The sequence below is a fragment of the Mercenaria mercenaria genome, chromosome 7, assembly GCF_021730395.1.
Source record: "Mercenaria mercenaria strain notata chromosome 7, MADL_Memer_1, whole genome shotgun sequence".
NCBI lineage: Eukaryota > Metazoa > Mollusca > Bivalvia > Venerida > Veneridae > Mercenaria > Mercenaria mercenaria.
The window spans coordinates 67,932,196-67,950,146 of NC_069367.1; the positions used below are offsets into that span (position 1 = coordinate 67,932,196).

The 17,951-nt window shown below is 33.4% G+C and overlaps 1 protein-coding gene across 3 annotated transcripts in view; it reads right to left on the reverse strand.

The window, feature by feature from the left end:
* The window catches only part of LOC123554001 (protein timeless-like), a 63,288-nt gene extending 47,000 nt beyond the window's left edge, over positions 1–16,288 (reverse strand). Inside the window, exons 1-6 of one of the 3 annotated variants that reach the window (XM_053548583.1) lie at positions 16,169–16,288; positions 7,063–7,211; positions 6,601–6,722; positions 3,610–3,704; positions 1,366–1,427; positions 448–637 (exon numbers count right to left, since the gene is read on the reverse strand). In XM_053548583.1, the coding sequence (XP_053404558.1) occupies positions 448–637; positions 1,366–1,427; positions 3,610–3,704; positions 6,601–6,700 (447 nt within the window). In that variant the 5' untranslated portion in view covers positions 6,701–6,722; positions 7,063–7,211; positions 16,169–16,288. Of the gene's footprint in view, positions 1–447; positions 638–1,365; positions 1,428–3,609; positions 3,705–6,600; positions 6,723–7,062; positions 7,212–15,968; positions 16,148–16,168 lie in introns of those variants that run through there. The other 2 variants (XM_045343810.2, XM_045343809.2) reach the window with 2 other exon arrangements.
* Positions 16,289–17,951: the final 1,663 nt, after the last annotated feature.

The window sequence follows — 17,951 nt, forward strand, 5'->3', positions numbered from 1 at the left end:
AGCTGTCAGAAGACAGCAAGCATCGACTATTCAACAGCCTTATCAACTGAATCAATACAGATGTCAAAAAAGGGACATAATTTTGTAGAAATGCCAAAAAAAAAGAGTTATGGAACCTATGCAATGCATGTCAAATCATCACAGTGAAAAAGCGTGTGAAGTTAAGATTCAGTCCCATTAGTGGGTACAGAAATACCAGCTTACAGACAAAACATAACTAAATCTGGACACCAACGCTGATGGTGACGCACAGACGAGTCCAATAATTCTATCTTTTCCTCGAATAGTCCAGCTAAAAATACATTTAAAGACAACAAAATACAGGAAAGCTTTCACAGACACTGTGTCAGTCAGACAGTATTTAAGGATGAGATGAAGAACAGAATGCTGATCTAGGTGAAATGTATCATATAAAATGACCATTTAATTAACATAAAAGGTACTTACATCTTCCAAAATTTTCTGTATTTCTGAGAAAACTGCCTTGATAAACTTGATATCAGAGCATGATGTTTTAGCCTCCATGAGCATTGTGTTTACGTCCCACACCCATGGTGGCTCCCCCTGCTGGTTCTTGCTCTCCCCACGTTTCGCCTGCTGCAGACATTCTACCGGCTGTGTAAGACTTACAAGAAGGCTGAAATATACCAGTGAAAAAATTGAAACAATTATGTAACTACAGTCAGGTACCACATTAATGTTCACCAAAAATATCATTTCTGACCATTGTAAAAAAAAAACATGTATCAACACTGTCACAAATCTTTATACCTGGTATAACAAAATAACATTTATTTTATATGTAAACTTCAAAAAAACATACTGAAACTGTAATCATTGTTTAAAATAAGCTGCCAAAAAATCTTCCCTCTTTATGTCTGTCAAAGTCATCTTATTGCCATAGAAAGCCGATTTTTTAATATTCAGTTAGCCCCTGGATCTGAATCTGACTTGATCAAGTCCAAATACAGAGTACTGACCTTCATGTTTTTTGGCTACTTCCAGTTTATATGCCAAAAGGGAAAGAGGCTAACTCATCAAAACCAGATTCTCAATGCTCAGATATTTGAAAAAAGACAAAGCTGATAAGTTTTATGTAGATGAATATACTCAATGGTTCTTTCATGCAAAATCAGACCAAAAAACTATAAAAACTTGGATACCAGTCTCAGAAAACTACCTCAGTCTGTCAGTTCAAATACAAACAGTCTGAGCTTTTAAACTGGTGTCCAAACTAAAATTTGCTGCACTTTCTATAACCTGCTGCCTAAAAGTCGTTAAATATCTAAATCAGTCTACTTCTTTTAGATCTTGAAAATCTGTTCATATAATGTGCAACACATCAAAACAAGAACTTTGTCTTACCGAACACCAAGTTGAAAAAGTTCCGGGTTGTCCTCAACGTCGGTCAACAGGGGAACTAAATCCTGAAAAGTATAATTGACATTATGACTTTAAATATTGCACACAAGCTTTTACAGTTAGAACCATAAAGGGAGGTAATCAAAAACAACAGTTTCAATAAAACATTCCAACATGTTCATCAATATTCAAACTTTTGCCAAATGTTACGAAAAAATAGTATGAAAAATAGTATGAAATTTATATATTTAATGTTTGTATCGAAAACAAAGGCATCATAAGCTTTTAATAGCTACCATTTACAATTTCATAAAATAATAAAGGCAGCAGTATTGTATATTAAAGTATGTTTGTGTTATGTCATCACTATCAGGGCTAAAATTTGAGAGAAGCCACTTCTCCCTCAGCTAAGATTAGGGAGAAGTGGAGAGGTCTTAGGGAGAAGTGGTTTTAGGGAGAAGTGGAGAGATTTTAGGGAAACATGGAGATTTTAGTGCCATGACATGCAAGTCGAAAAAAGAAACTAAATATACTTATGTTTTTATAAATTTCCTGTCTTTGTTTAATTCATTAATTTAAAGTAAATAACTTTTAAGTGTGTCTGTTTTCTTATCCTTGTGGATCTAATGTGGTTAAAGTGTAATTCATAGTAATTTTTCAGTCTTGCCTGATCATTGCCCAAACCAAGAAAACAATTTCAAAAAAAATTGTCCAGTCTCTGATGCAAAGGTGTCAAAAATTTGCAAGAAATTCAGTTAAGTTATCTTAGTCACAGACAGTTTCAGTAATACGTTTCTAAAGTTTGGGTTTAAAAAAACTAGGTATTTAGGAAATTATTCAAGGCAAGATATTTTTTTGAAAAGTCAAAAGACTATGTATAGGTTAATGTAATTTAAATCCCTACTGCTTAGTTTATCAACAATCAGTTTACGAAAAATAATTGCCTTTGCACTTCTTGGTATCTGAAGTAGGCAGAGCTTGATAAAACTTACACTCCTCCAAACAGAACGATTATTCCCAAACTTTAAGCACAACTGTTTTAACATAATTATACAGTATTATTAAAAATTTACTCTGCAGTGTTTTTAGTCAAAAGTCACCTTACTGATGTCCATTCCAAAAATCAGTCACAACATTATGTTGTTAAAGAGGATCTGAAAATTTAATCGAAGTTCTCTTGATTTAAATCAATCTCTTTTTGCATAAAACATGGACAACAACATGCTAATTAAATGCAAATATACAAATTAAGAGCAATAAGTGTAATGTGACATGATGACAAAACATCTCTTCAATTTTAACTGACTGGCAGCTCTGAATTTTTAATCACTTCCTTTATTTTACTTTTTTATTTATTTTATGCTTGTCAGTGAAATACTGGAATATGTCAGTGAAACAATTGAAAATTTCAGTGTAAAGCAGTAAAATACTGGAATATATCAGTATAACTTATATTTGGATACTAAAAAGTAAAGACGAAATTAATGAAAAACATGTAACAGACATGATGGAACAAATAGCTTTATCATGTTTCAAAATACTTAATGAGATGATAGGTATTAAATGATTTCTTATTTTTGTAAACTTGTGCTGATCCATCAAAGATGTAAATGGCTGTCCTTGAATGTAAATTTTGAATATATAATATAAACTATTAAAGACATGGATGATAGGCAACTTTATGGAATTGTTTGTACGCAAAGTCATTTCAGCTATGTAAGTTAAATTTCTAACTTGCAAAACTTTCTTGCACAATAATTCAATTTCAGAAGGGATGGACACTGGAACAAGGCTTTGGAAATTTGCCAGTTTCTAGGATTTGGACTGATTTTTTTTAATTTTCAGACCGTTTTATGAAGAAAAAAAATTGGTCCAGGTATAATGGAGAAAAAGTATAAAATTTGGTACGAAATCTCAATACATATTGAATCACGTACACCTGCCAAGCAGGAAAGTGTTAATCGCACCCTCAGATCTTAAATAAATATGTCAATCCTTCAGATCTTCACCTTTGTATACATTTGTAAATCGGTTCATAATTAGCACGTGTAACTATAGTGTTCGTGCAGTTACATCAATCCTCAAAATCAAATCTTGACAAATAAGTAAATTTTCTTTCATCTTTGAATCCAAAATTCATGTCTCCACAATACAGTCATTTTGCCAATACTGACTTTTTATGCTGGTATCAATGTAATAGGCAATAAGTGACAAAAGACGTCTCTATTTTAATAAATGATCGTGTACCTGTTGTATGAGATGAGAGGCCGCTAGTTGTCTCCTCGTACTTCTGTCTATAGGATCCTCCTCCTGTAGGTTCTCAATTAATGCTGTCAGCGTTTCTGCAACAAATGTAACAGATTTTCCTTATATATCATCTAAAATACACTGCCCAAAATAACTAAAGAAATTATCAATCCGTTGTTTGCAAACAGATTATTTGTATAAGCTGGTACCACTCTCACATTTTCAGTGTGTGTTTTTTTTTTTCAGATTTGCTAGAATGGTGGCAGGGCTCATTAAGCCGGTATATGTCCATTGTAAATGACTAAAATAGGGTAAAAATCACAGCATTGTAAAAACAAAAATTTTCATAAAAGCACATTGTCTTGTATTTTAATTGGTATGGTTTACATGATTATGTAGATCTACTAATTTAAAAGAATTTTTGGTTGGCATAATTATGAAGAGAAATTTTTGTCAAAAATAGAGAAAAAACACTTTTTAAGATGGAATTGGGCCGAATTTTTGCTCTAAAAAATGGTCCAAAACAACACTGGTTTTGTGCTACAATATTTTATTCATGATTTCTTTTTTAAAAAATTCACTTAGTTTTACAATATGGCCTTTGACCATGTTAATTCAAAATGTGAAAGGCTAATAGAACTAAAACTATACAATTACAAAAATAGATTTGAGGTCAGAAAAAATAGCTCTAAAAGCACATTGTCTTGTTTTTATTAATTATTCTATTAATGAATATTAAATATATTTTTTGAGGGGATTTTTTTTCCAACTTTGGGAAAAGACAAGACAGTGAGAGGGCAATGGGGCCAAATTTTGCGTTTTTGCCTAAAAATTGTCAAATGAGGGCCCTGGATGTCTGAAAATTTGAGATGAAAAATTTATTATCAGACTGATAAAAATATAATTACGTTTTCATCAAAAGTCAAGCCAAAATGGAAAAATACATACATAAGGAATATAAGTCCCCTATATACTTTATAGCATTTGAAATTGGTTTAAATTTAACTCTGAATTTTTCATTTAGGTTTATTTAGGATGAAAACAGGTGTTTTACCTGTCCCATCCCAGGTCCAATACTCATGCAGGAAAGGCAGAACCTATATAACTGAAACAAATTTTTCTCAATTCACCTCATAAACTTCAATTACAATGAAAATTTTCCCCCCCCAAAATATATACATGCATGTACATTCTATATATATATAAAAAAAATACCACACACTTGTGTTTAATCGCAATAATCCAAACACGTAACCATGAAGCCTCTTTATTATCTGAAACAACATGCTGATGAATGGAGTTTCAATATAGCACACTTTCAAAGTTGAATCACGTCCCGATAGTATGTGCGATCGTAATCAAATCTAAAGTACTCATCGCTCTGATAAAGGTCCTTAACTTTAAGAAACTCTGCACCTGATTATAAAGGTCATTGATCAGTAAAAAATGAAGTATATCCTCTGCACATATTTATCCAATGTAGCAGACATTAAAATAATGTTATGTTTACTCGGAATTTCTATTCACCTGTTAAAAATTTGTGCATGAACTGTAAATTTTAACATTCAAATATACTCGTGATTTTCCTAGACAGAGTTAAACGCTATCACAGTTATACCAGCGACACGATACTGATAAAATTCTGTTCTTAAAATAGTGAAACGGGCCTAATGAGAAGAAGCCCTAATGTGCTCTTCTCTCAATGTAATATCTCAGTCTGCTGGCTTGTTTAAGTATGAATGCTTGCGCTATTACTACATATTTATATGTGTTTTTGTCTAAAGTCATAAGCAATTTACTCAGCGGGCTTTTAAGACTAAATCACACAATAGTTCCGGATTAACAACTGCCTGCACTTAGACAGAACAACATTTTTATGGCATAATGACACAAGATCTAATGACTCTCATTTTACAATCAAACACTGTGAAGGATTTCAGACAAAATGCATATCTGACTTATTGCTCTTGGCCTACTTACTCATTTAATGATGATAACCAAATCTGCAAAATTTCAAAGCTAGTGTTCTTATAGTATTCAAGTGAACAGGACTTATAAACAAAGATTTTAACAAAGAAATTCAAACTTTTTAAGTACAAAAAGGGCCGTAATTCTGACAAAATGCAGGTTAGAGTTATGGTTCTTGGTCCACTGACTCAGCTAATGAAGACAAACAAGTGTGCAAAGTTTCAAAATTTTAAACAAGAAAATCAAAATTTATGATATAAAAAGAATAAGGTACGTGGAACACAGACAAGACGGAAAATCAAAGTACAAGAAGGGACATAATTCTGACAAATTGCTTATCAGATTTATGGTTCTTGGCCTACATAGTCACCTACTGATGGTAAACAAGTATGCAAAGTTTCAAAGCTGTAGCGCTTATAGTTTTCCAGAAAAGGTGGACCTTAACAAAATATTTTACCAACGCCGATGCAGATTTTTTTCAAAAATCAGACAAGCCAGTAAGTATAGTATTAGCATTAAATGATTTTTCTCGCATGTATCAACGAAGCCATTCTTGAATCTCCCATATATAGAAACACCATTTCTGTTGAAACCTTACAGTTGTATATACATATATAGAAACACTATTTTGTTGAAACCTTTCAGCTGTAATGAAAACTCATCTTTACACAGACAAAAAAAAAACAAATTTCAGTTACAAACCTACCTTCCTGAAAGGAGGAAAATTAAACCAGAAGAAGCATTTCACGTTTTAGTTTGACCAGCCCTAACAAAATAGGTGTAGTCCCCTCCCCCTTTTAGAGAAAAAAGCCTAACTACTGACTTCCAAAATCATACAAGTCATCTACTGACATATGTACAGTACCACATCCTTTGAAGATGAACAGACATAGATGCAAGTGATTTCCTGTTCTTGATAAGAAACAAAAAATCTGGTATTTATCTTGAGATGTGCCTCTTTAAAGTGACAGTGCAAATAAACTTTTTAAAATATCAATCACAGGCCCTGTACATGTTACTTACCATAACAGTCATCGGCTGCCTGGTAACTGCCCAGTACATTGTCGCCAAGACTGCCACAGAGGCCCTTCACCCCATCACAATTCATTATCATCCACTCCATCCTTGCTACTGTTCTCCAACACCTGAAATTGTCAAAACCAAAATGGAAATTGTCCTTCATCTGTGTAAATATGTTATGAATTGTCTAAGACTAATCCACCTGTATATCATAATATTTATATTGATACAGTTATGATTTAGAGGACTTATCCTTCAGATGCATTTAATAATTAAATATGAATTAACTGAATCGCCCTTCATCTGTACATACAATTATGAACTGATATAATTAATTTTCTTTTTTACAATTATAAAATTTACTAAATTATCCTTCACTAGCATATAACAGCAAAGTAGGTAAGCTGCGCATCTGCTTAAATAAATAAAATATCCATTTAAAATACAAGCAAACCCAATACACACCGAAATATGAACTTAACGCAAAACAAAATAATACGACGAGTATTGGCAGTTGTATATCTCCTTTCCAGTTAACTGGGAACCAGCCTTACTTGTACATGTCAAACACATTTTTATATGCACATATATCTGTTTTATTAAAGCTCTTTCAGCTAAAATAATTAAGAAAAAAAATGTTTGCAGCAACTGACAAATCTGGTAAGTTGAAATCAAATAAAACATAATGGTAGAACATGTTGAACCAAGTTAAGGCATAAAAAAAAAATGTTTGTTTCCGGTATCCCAACCAGGGCTCCGGAAATTTTGATAACTCAATCGGTCTGTAACGAAAATCCTGACATCGGCGCTACCCCACCCACCGCATTCCCAATACTACATATTTTGTAAAACGTGATAGGGTAAAGAAATAAGCATGTCATGCATTAAAACTGAGTTACCAGTCACCACGCCTTACCATGCAATGAAGACGGTTATTCAGTGTTATGTGTGATCGTTACTTTGTTTAAATTTCGATGTTTTTCCGAGATAATACGAGGCATTGACAACGTGTGCGTAACTAGTCTAAAAGCCAATGCACGTGACTTCGCTACCGTATACACGGCAGATACTTTGTGATGTTTCCTCATTCTTTGACGGAATTCTATAAAATACAATGCGTCAAAGTGAGTTACACAACACATATTCTCTGCGTTTATTGATTATCTGAAGGTGCGACCAACAATTTCCTACTTGGCAGGTGATCGTGTATTTAGATATCAGACCGAAATTTATACTTTTCTCCATTTTTACGGGACTGATTTTTTTCGTTTTTTCACTTCACGAATCGGTCTGAAAAGTCAAAATTCGGTCCAAAACCGACAAACCGGCAAATTTCCGAAACCCTGATCCCGACCTATCCCGACCTACCCTAAATTTTTGGCCCGACCCTAAATGTTTGGCAATGACTAGGTCTAGGTAGCCGGTTCTATATATGTATATATACATATCATATATGAACACGGATGTCACGGTAGCTGGCTTTAATAAACGTTGTTATAAAGGATCATTATATAAGTTAAATAAATTACAATTTTGTGAAAATATGTGATTTACCTGTTAATTTCGCCGTATTTACGCACTCGTATGACATCGGCTGATAATATGTTACATGTTATCATTAAATGATCAAAGTGTCGTTATCGTCATCAGCGTGTTTAAATGGCATGTTTATTAATTAAAAGTAAACATTTCAATAATTTTTTTGTAGTTTGTTATAAATTGAAACAAGAGCACCGCCTTGCGGGTGCTGACGCTCTTCTGATTTTTTTTTGTATAATAGAAATATTGTCCTACCCATGATTTTCTAAGTCTAAAAAGGGCCATCATTCTTGCAAAAAGCAGGATAGAGTTATGTTTCTTGATGTACAGTGTCCACTTATGATGGTGAAAAACTGTTGCAAGTTTTAAAGCAATAGCTTTGATAGTTTATGAGAAAAGTTGACTTAAACATAATACTCAACCAAGAAAACGATTTTCTAAGTCCAAAAGGGGCAATAATTATTGCAAAAAGCAGGATGGAGTTATGTTGCTTGCTGTACAGGGTCAGCTTATGATGGTGAACAAGTGTTGCAAGTTTCAAAGCAATAGCTTTGATAGTTTAAGAGAAAAAGTTGACCTAAACATAAAACTTAACCAAGAAATCTGATATTTTCTAAGTACAAAAGGGGCCATAAATCTTGCAAAAAGCAGGATGGAGTTATGTTTCTTGCTGTACAGGGTCAGCTTATGATGGTGAACAAGTGTTGCAAGTTTTAAAGCAATAGCTTTGATAGTTTAGGATAAAAGCTGACCTAAACATAAAACTTAACCAAGAAAACTGATTTTCTAAGTCCAAAAGGGGCAATAAATCTTGCAAAAAGCAAGATGGAGTTATGTTTCTTGATGTACAGGGTCTGCTTATGATGGTGAACAAGTATTCCAAGTTTCAAAGCAATAGCTTTGATAGTTTAGGAGAAAAGTTGACCTAAACATAAAACTTAACCAAGAAATCTGATATTTTCTAAGTACAAAAGGGGCCATAAATCTTGCAAAAAGCAAGATGGAGTTATGTTTCTTGCTATACAGGGTCAGCTTATGATGGTGAACAAGTATTCCAAGTTTCAAAGCAATAGCTTTGATAGTTTAGGAGAAAAGCTGACCTAAACATAAAACTTAACCAGGCAACGCCGACGCCGACGCCGACAACCGCTCAAGTGATGACAATAACTCATCATTTTTTTTCAAAAATCAGATGAGCTAAAAAATAAATTAAAGGTGGTCAATCACATTTAAACAACATTTAATGACATTTTTTACTTTTTGTATATTCTGGTAGAGAATTATTTAAGGAACAAAAAGACCGATTACATAGAGTTAGATTCCTATTTGAAATGTTTATTTTATTATTTTTATAAAATTTTGTAATTACTCCCCTTTTATATGAAAGTATATAAAAAGCTGGGTATTTCTTTTTATTTCGATACAATGTCTAGTTTTACATTTGCATTTGATAGACATATCAACTATTGAACAATCTGAACCAAAATGCAAGTTTTAAAGCTGTGTGTAGCTTCTGAATTCATTTATTTCTAATCTATCTTGGTTGCGCAACCAAGATAGGCAAAGGGGAGGTAATAACAATTTTTAAAACTTGCTTTCTAATAAATTTCCAAACTAAATACATACACCGAAACCCGTTATAACGTTTTTCCCAATAACCGCGGTATTCGTTATAAACGCTTTATCGCTTGGCTCCAAAAATTTTAGGGTAAAAAAATCAAAAATAAAAAAAAAATAAAAAAATTTCGGGGATTTTATTTAATTTAAACATAACCAGCGTTAAAACTCATAAAGTCGTTAAAAAAACACCGTCCCATGACAACTGTGACAAAAACAATTACGCTGCTACTTACTTTTTTTCGTATCCCCTTTTGTTAAAGTTTCAATACATTTGACCTTGACAATTGGGGAAACATACCGGAAAATTTTAAACTGTTTGCATTAACAAGCGGGAAAAATGGTCATCAACTATCAAACCTTTAAGTTTGCACAGATAAGGGATACTTTAACACTCGAGTGAAAAAAAAATCGAACAACGGGGCCCAGTTTTGTAAAAAAAAGCAGCCCTTTTTTCAAATCTCATTCTGGGTTTTCGTGGGAATTTGCGAAGATTCGACCACTTAAAGCCATTTGAAATTTTTCCCCCTTTTAAATACGATTTAACGACGGCGATTTAAAAATTTTCAAATTTTATTTATGATTTCTTCATGCATTCAAAATTATTTTTTTAAGACTGTCCGCTTTTTTCCTTTTTTATTTACATAAACCCCCAGTGCAATTGCATTGCTAGAAAAATTCTCAGACATCGCACTCCTCACACAGCATTATACTTTTTTTACTTCCGGATAAAAATTTCAACTTTCTTTAAACAACAAAATGAGAAGAGACACAGCGTTAAATTTTTTTAAATTATTTTTCAGTAGCATTTGGTAAATAAATTCCTGTTTTAACGATTCTTTTTCTTATTAACATAAAACAGCTCCAAAAACGTCTAATACATTACCGATGGGGGGTATTGCATTTACCGCTGAACACAACCCGCGTTAAAAATTAACCCCCTAACCCCGGGGGTCCCGAACCCGGACCCCAAACACTTTATAACGGGTCCAGTGAAATTTTTTAATGCAAAATTTACAAAAAATTTTCTATGTCTAATATTTTTACATTTCCTTAGGCAAAGTAAATTTTTCAAAAATTTTTAACTTATGATAAAATAACCTATTTTTGGGTTGGGGAACCAGGGAAAGGGAAAATGAAAATTTAAAAAATACCCCATGAAAAACTAATTTTTTAATTTAAGGAACAAAATGAGGGGGAAAGAAAAAAATGCTAAAGTTTCAAAAAATTCGTTTCTGGGAAAACATTATCCACCTTTAAAATTGATAGATGATTTCAATGTCCGCCTTTAAATTTTGTCTTTGATAGGGCATTTTAAATTTTTCATTCACATTTATCACGCTACCAAAGAATAAATTAATGTTCAAACAAACAATTAGAACCAATCAATTTCACTGACTTATAGACAAATCAGAGTAAAAATTAATAATAAATGTTTAAATTTAAATTTAAAAACGCCATAGAAATGCAAAAAAAAAATTTTAATTACTTAAATTTTCACTTAAAAAAGGGCACAAACTAAACTGCTGATGACTTAGCTGACGATATAGAATATATGGGAAACTGCTGACCACATAGATAAATCATAAAGAATGGTATCGGAAACTGCTGACCATATAGACAAAGAAGGATAATAAAATCGATATTGTCTAGCCTAGTCTAATTATATTCAGGTGTTTAAACTGATGTTATTGTGAGCGCAGAATAGTTTATTTTGTATAAATATTTTAAATAAAACAGATTTTAACCATGACTTTTTCCGAGCTGTAGTTCATATTCTTATATAATGTGGAAAGAAATCATTTATATTATTAACGTATTGTAGTGCGTGATCCAATTGTATATAATTATAGAAAATTAAGTTTGGTCAATGCTTGTAAATAATTAATTATTCTTAACTAATTTTGAAGTAAATAAATGTCAAAGGCCTGAATGGCCTGTTTTAATTTGTTTTTAGTTTTTTTCTTAAAATTTCATAACACAGCTCGATATTTACCCAAAATATTACATCCGGATACGATTACACTTTTCTCCAGTTTGAACAATATATTTTACAAATTGTGATGATACGAAGACATTTAGCAGCAATTGGCAGTATCTGACATTGAAGTTTACGGTTAAATTACCTCTTATTTAAATCTTTTCATAAAAAAGTTGTTTCGTTTCGCCAAACATAGACGATGTACTTTCGATTTCAAAAACTACAAGAAAATACAATTAAATGTTTCGCCGATTTGTTTATTTCTCGAAAAATAAGAATTAAAATCATTTTTAATATCAATAGTAACTAAACAAACCAGTAAGAGCTTCTTCTTCCGATAATTTATCCGTTTACTGACTGCAAAATTCAACCCACGCAAAGTTTATAGAAATCATACGATGCGAGTTTACGTTCAATGTGGGAGAATTAAGGCTGATCGGCTATGTTACCTAACGCATCCAGACGATTCAGATTTTGTTTTTAAAAAAGCATTGTGTGCGCTTCTGTAGTTTTATATACGTTTTTATACACTTAGAAATTATTAGACATGCGTATTTGCATTATTTCTATACGTAATTTACGCTAATACGCATCTGATCTGGAGCCCTGCTGGAACTATTTTTTGTCTTTCGCTGGATGTTACCCAAGCTTTGTAAGCCTGCGCAATTCTTAAAATGCACATTTATGCTTAATGAGTTACATTCGAGAATTGCACAATTACAAGTCATAAATATGACAGATTACATCGTATATTGGTCATAGCAAAGGGAATTGACACAACTTAACTTCATTCATGCAGTGAACTGTTTGAAATTTGAGAAATCTAATGGAACTACATCCCTTCACATGTTATTCGGTCCATTTAGAGAATCGTTGGATAGCAAGGACTCGTCAAAAGGCTTTCAGCCTTTAGCCGACTCAAAAATCACTTTATTATTTGAAGTAAGCGGCAAATTGGCCAAACTGCAAACAATGTCACACATGTTTTATTTGTGCTTATTTTATGTGTTTAGTCTTTCAACTATTTCATTACTGGTACTGATGATAAACCCGAACAGAAAATGAGGTTTTTTACCTGTAACTTTTTTATTTCTGCAATTTGTAATCAATGGTCGGTATCAAAATAAAGCTTAACATTTGCTGAAAACTTTACATAATTCAAATTTATATTTAGTTGGCAAACTCACATGAAGTGAGGCCCTAAAAGGGGTTTGTAAAATAGGGACTGTACGCAGGTTGACTGATGATAAATTCGACCACTTTGTCATTTACAAATTTTTCTTCGTAGTATTATATCGAAACTTTCCCCAAAAGCTGCAACAGTCATTCCTGATCAAATAATGGAAAGTGACCCAATGTCAGGCCTTCATGTGGCGACAGTGAGCATGCGCAAAAAAACACCCTCTTCCCCAGTAATTTTGGATAAATATTTTTTATACAGATAAATGTAAATCATTTATTTATACAGAATATTTACCAATTTTGTTTTTATTTACGCCAGTTGGTGTTGTAAGTGGAAACTATTAGATGGTGTGTTCAATTTTATAAATAACCGATTGCAATCGAATATTTCCAAGGTGGTCGACTTTATCATCTGTCCGGGTTTATCATCAGTACCAGTATATGCAAACTGCAAACAGTGAAAAAGGCATAGGAAATGATCAAACACCGTTATGTTCAGTAGAGCCGCATCATTTTATGTACGCTGATACTCTTTGTTTTATCTTTTCTTAACTGTTTGTTTTGTTTTCTTTAAAGATTGATTCACTGTATCTCGAATATGTATCGAGTACATTCTAGCATAATAAAATTTCCGCCGATATGATATGAGTGCGTAAATACGGCAAATTAACAAGTATTTAACACAAATAATAAACAATAAATCACAAGAAATGTATCTTATTTAACTAATATATTGATCCTTATAATCCTTTATAGATACAGTTTATTAAAGCCGGCTACCTTTACTTACATGTTTCATATACAATATGTATATACATATGTATATACAAAGCCGGCTACGTAGACTAAAGGTCTAGGTAGCCGGAACCGGCTACCTAGCCACTGCCTAAATGTTTTTATGGCCTTGGAAAATATTTTTTTCAACTTTTTAACAAAAAGTTGCAAAACTGCACTTTTTATGCTTTAAACATGGCCAGTGATGTTAGAAATCAACTTACTGATGCTCTAAAGGCATTACCCCCTTTTGCAATCTTTTTTTGACACAAAAATAATTTCCGAAAAGTCTCCCAAGATCACGGCTACTAAACGCTAGCGCCACCACCAAATTGTGGTGATAAGGAAAAGGGCTATCGACATTTCCGTGGTGCAGCTATCGCCCGTTTCTACTTGTAAACACGTAAGTAAATTTTATATTTTATCTTATATTTTCATTGATAGAACTTTTTTCGAAAATCAGAGAATGTAGTTCCGTGTAACAACACTTTTACTATAGATTGGCTGTGATTTCATTAAAATAATATGCAAATTGTGGTGTCAGGAGCTTTTCTCCCGAATCTTACAGTGGCGCATTTTCATATCGACCAGTATTCGATCACCATTCCGATGAATAGACACGCTGTAAGAACATACCTGCGCATGCAAATGATGTAGAAATGATAAATAATTATATACACACACACCATGAATAATAGAATCTCGGGTTAGAAGAAATATACCAGGATTTTTAAAAGTGGTGGCGCTATAACTCTAGTGATGGCGCTATACAGTAGTGGTGGCGCTGTTACGGCATTCAATAATACGAACTGCTGACGCATCCGGAACAAAACAAACACCAACATTCTCTAATTGATAATTTTCCTGCAATGAATTATGTTATTAAAGAAAGAAAAACACGATCATAGTTAACTTACCTTTATGAAACATTCTCTATCCAAGAAAAAAAGAACAAAATATTCACAGGCCCTTGGGACTCTTGTAGTCAAAGTAACTATTTTCCTTTGTTTAACATGTTAAGGTAGAATTATTTCTAACCTTTAGATATTCTACTTAAATACAAACGTAATGGTACTTTAAATTCAGGTCAAGAAAAATAGTAGCAATACGTTTATTTCAAACAAAGATTTGCGTCCAGGAAATAAATTGAAGATAGTGTAGAATTTATTTGTTATATTAAGATTCTGAAAATAACACCCCCCCCCCCACCCCACCTTTGTTTTATACGTCGTCTGCATGTCATTGTAAACAAAAGAACTTTCTAAAAAGTGAGTACAATACATTTTCAATTTCAATCGATTAAATATGATTAATCAATAGAGCTTAGATGTACAATCTGAATCCATATACATGTAGATTATTTTGCGATCATGTAGATGTTACTACATGTATTTTGTTGAGTAACGTAGTTTGGATGTAGTGTGGGATAGGTTGATAAAATCGATTATTATAGAAATGTCCGGGGCTTGCAGACAGACATGTTCATATATTTAAATTGAATATATCAGCCAATAATCATATACAACAGCGCCACCACTACTGTATAGCGCCACCACTTGAGTGATAGCGCCACCACTTTCAAAAATAGTCGTGTTTTAACTTTTTACTGTGTTTTCCGTAATTGTTTGGTGTATGGGGATACGTATAATTCATTTCTACACCATTTGCATGCGCAGATATGTTCTTACAGTGTGTCTGTTAATCGGAATGGTGATCGAATACTGGCCGATATGAAAATGTGCCACTGTCAAATTTGGGAGAAAAGCTCCTGGCGCCACAATTTGCATAATATTTCAATGAAATTACAGCCAACCTGTAGTAAAAGTGTTGTTACACGGAACTACATTGTCCGATTTTCGAAAAAAGTTCTATCAATGAAAATATGAGATAAAATATAAATTTTACTCACGCGTTTACAAGTAGAAACGGGCGATAGCTGCACCACGGAAATGTCGATAGCTCTTTTCCTTATCACCACAATTTGGTGGTGGCGCTAGCGTTTAGTAGCCGTGAAGATAATAAAAAAAAATTCAAAATAAAAAAATACGACCTACCTACTTAATTTAAAATACACACCTTCACACTCACAACCTTATTACTTATTATTGAAAAACTAATTTCCTAATTTTTGGTACGAATAGATCGATCTTGAAAATTTTGGGCACGAATTAATCGGTGTCACACACATGTTTGACCCAATTAAATTATATCGGCATACAGTAATCCATTAAATACTGATTTTACAAGAAAGATTGGCCAAAAGGTAAAATAACTCTACCTTAATGCAAGCTTTGTCTCCTCTTATTGCAAGCTTTGTCTCCTTTGTTCACCTTTTTCTATTTCGGACTAATCATCTAATGTCCAGTTAAATAAATTGTTGACATATATCTAATTAAAGTCACGTGACCACAAATGCCAAAAAAAAATACAATCAAAACATGATTCTGTATTTGATATCCGTAGAATTGAAACTGTTACCTTCAAATATAATTTCCAACTGAAATTTTTGTTATTGGCAATATAGCCGTCTGTTTATTATTTCGATGTCTTTCAGTCAACATTCGATACGGCCGTTCACGTTGTAAATGCCCGGATGCGAAGTAATTGTTACTAAAAATAGAAGCACACCCAGGTCAACAGCGCAGTTCACGTTTTCTGCCAATAACGTGACAAAAATTCTACATAATTATGTTTGCAGTACCGTAACTACGTTTAGTTTGTTTGTTTGTTTGTTTTGGGTTTAACGCCGTTTTTCAACAGTATTTCAGTCATATAACGGCGGGCAGTTAACCTAACCAGTGTTCTTAGATTCTGTACCAGTACAAACCTGTTCTCCGTAAGTAACTGCCAACTTTCCCACATAAATCAGAGGTGGAGGACTAATGATATCAGACACAATGTCGTTTATCAAATAGTCACGGAGAACATAACGCCCCGCCCGAGGATCGAACTCGCGACCCCGAGATCCGTAGACCAACGCTTTTACCTATTGAGCTAAGCGGGCGGGCTGTAACTACGTTTAGGCATTAGGCATACCGAGACACCTGTCACTGTGTGTGTCACGTAGTGAGAAGGTGAGCTTTTGTGATCGTCCGTCGTTCGTCCGTCCGTCCGTTTACAATTTCTTGTGAAAACAATAAAGGCCTAGTTAGAAACCACGTTTAGCAATCGATTTTAATCAAACTTGCACACAACTTGTATATTCGTAAAATATCTCAGTTCCTTCTGAAAACTGGCCAGATCCCATCATGGGTTTCCTGACCTATGGCTCTTTATTTTAAAACGGCCAAAATTTGCTATTTTGGCCTTTGCAGCCACATAGGGCTTCAGTACTAAAGCACTATGAAATACAGCTCTTTGATTTTAATATGGTTTAATTTGATACAAACTTGCAAAATCTCTTTAACAACGATAGATCTTGGATTTCATGATGAATCTGTCAGATCCAATCATATGTTCCGGAGTTACGCCCCTGATTGACCACTGAAAGAGCCAAAATTTGTTATTTTTTACCTTGTGAACACGATAGAAGTGGCATATTTTACATTTGGATTTAGCCACACTTACACACCACTTAAGTCACAATAAGATCTCGGTTCCGTTTGAAAACAGGCTAGATTCCATCATGGGTTCTAGAGTTGCTGTCCCTGAAAGGTTAAAAAAATATTTTGGCCTTTTCAGCCATATAGCTATAGGGGTTTCATTTATGCTTTGATTTGATAAAACTTGCATAGAATGTTTATCTTGATGATCTCTAGTAGGCAAAGTTAGAAACTGGGTCATATGGGGGTCAAAAACTAGGTCAACAGGTCAGATCAACGGAAAAGCTTGTTAACACTCTTGATGCCACATTTATGATCCTAACACCATGAAACTTGGTCAGAATGTTTATCTTAATGATTCCTAGGCAAGTCCGAAACTGGGTCATGTGGGGTCAAACACTAGGTTACCACTCAAATCAAAAGAAAAGCTTGGTAACACTGTAGGCCACATTTATGACCCAGTCTTCATGGAACTTGGTCACAATATTTATCTTGATGATTCCAAGGCCAAGTTTAACAGGTGAGCGATATAGGGTAATCATGACCCTCTTGTTTAGTAAATTGAAGTTTTTAATACATTAAGTGTATCGCAAAACAGCGGGGCAGATAGTCCAAATAATAGGACGTTTTGGGACAGCTTGATGCTACAGAGGAATGATAATTGTAAAATATCAGATCATAAAATACTGTAAGTCTGCGAGACAGAGAGATCTGAAACA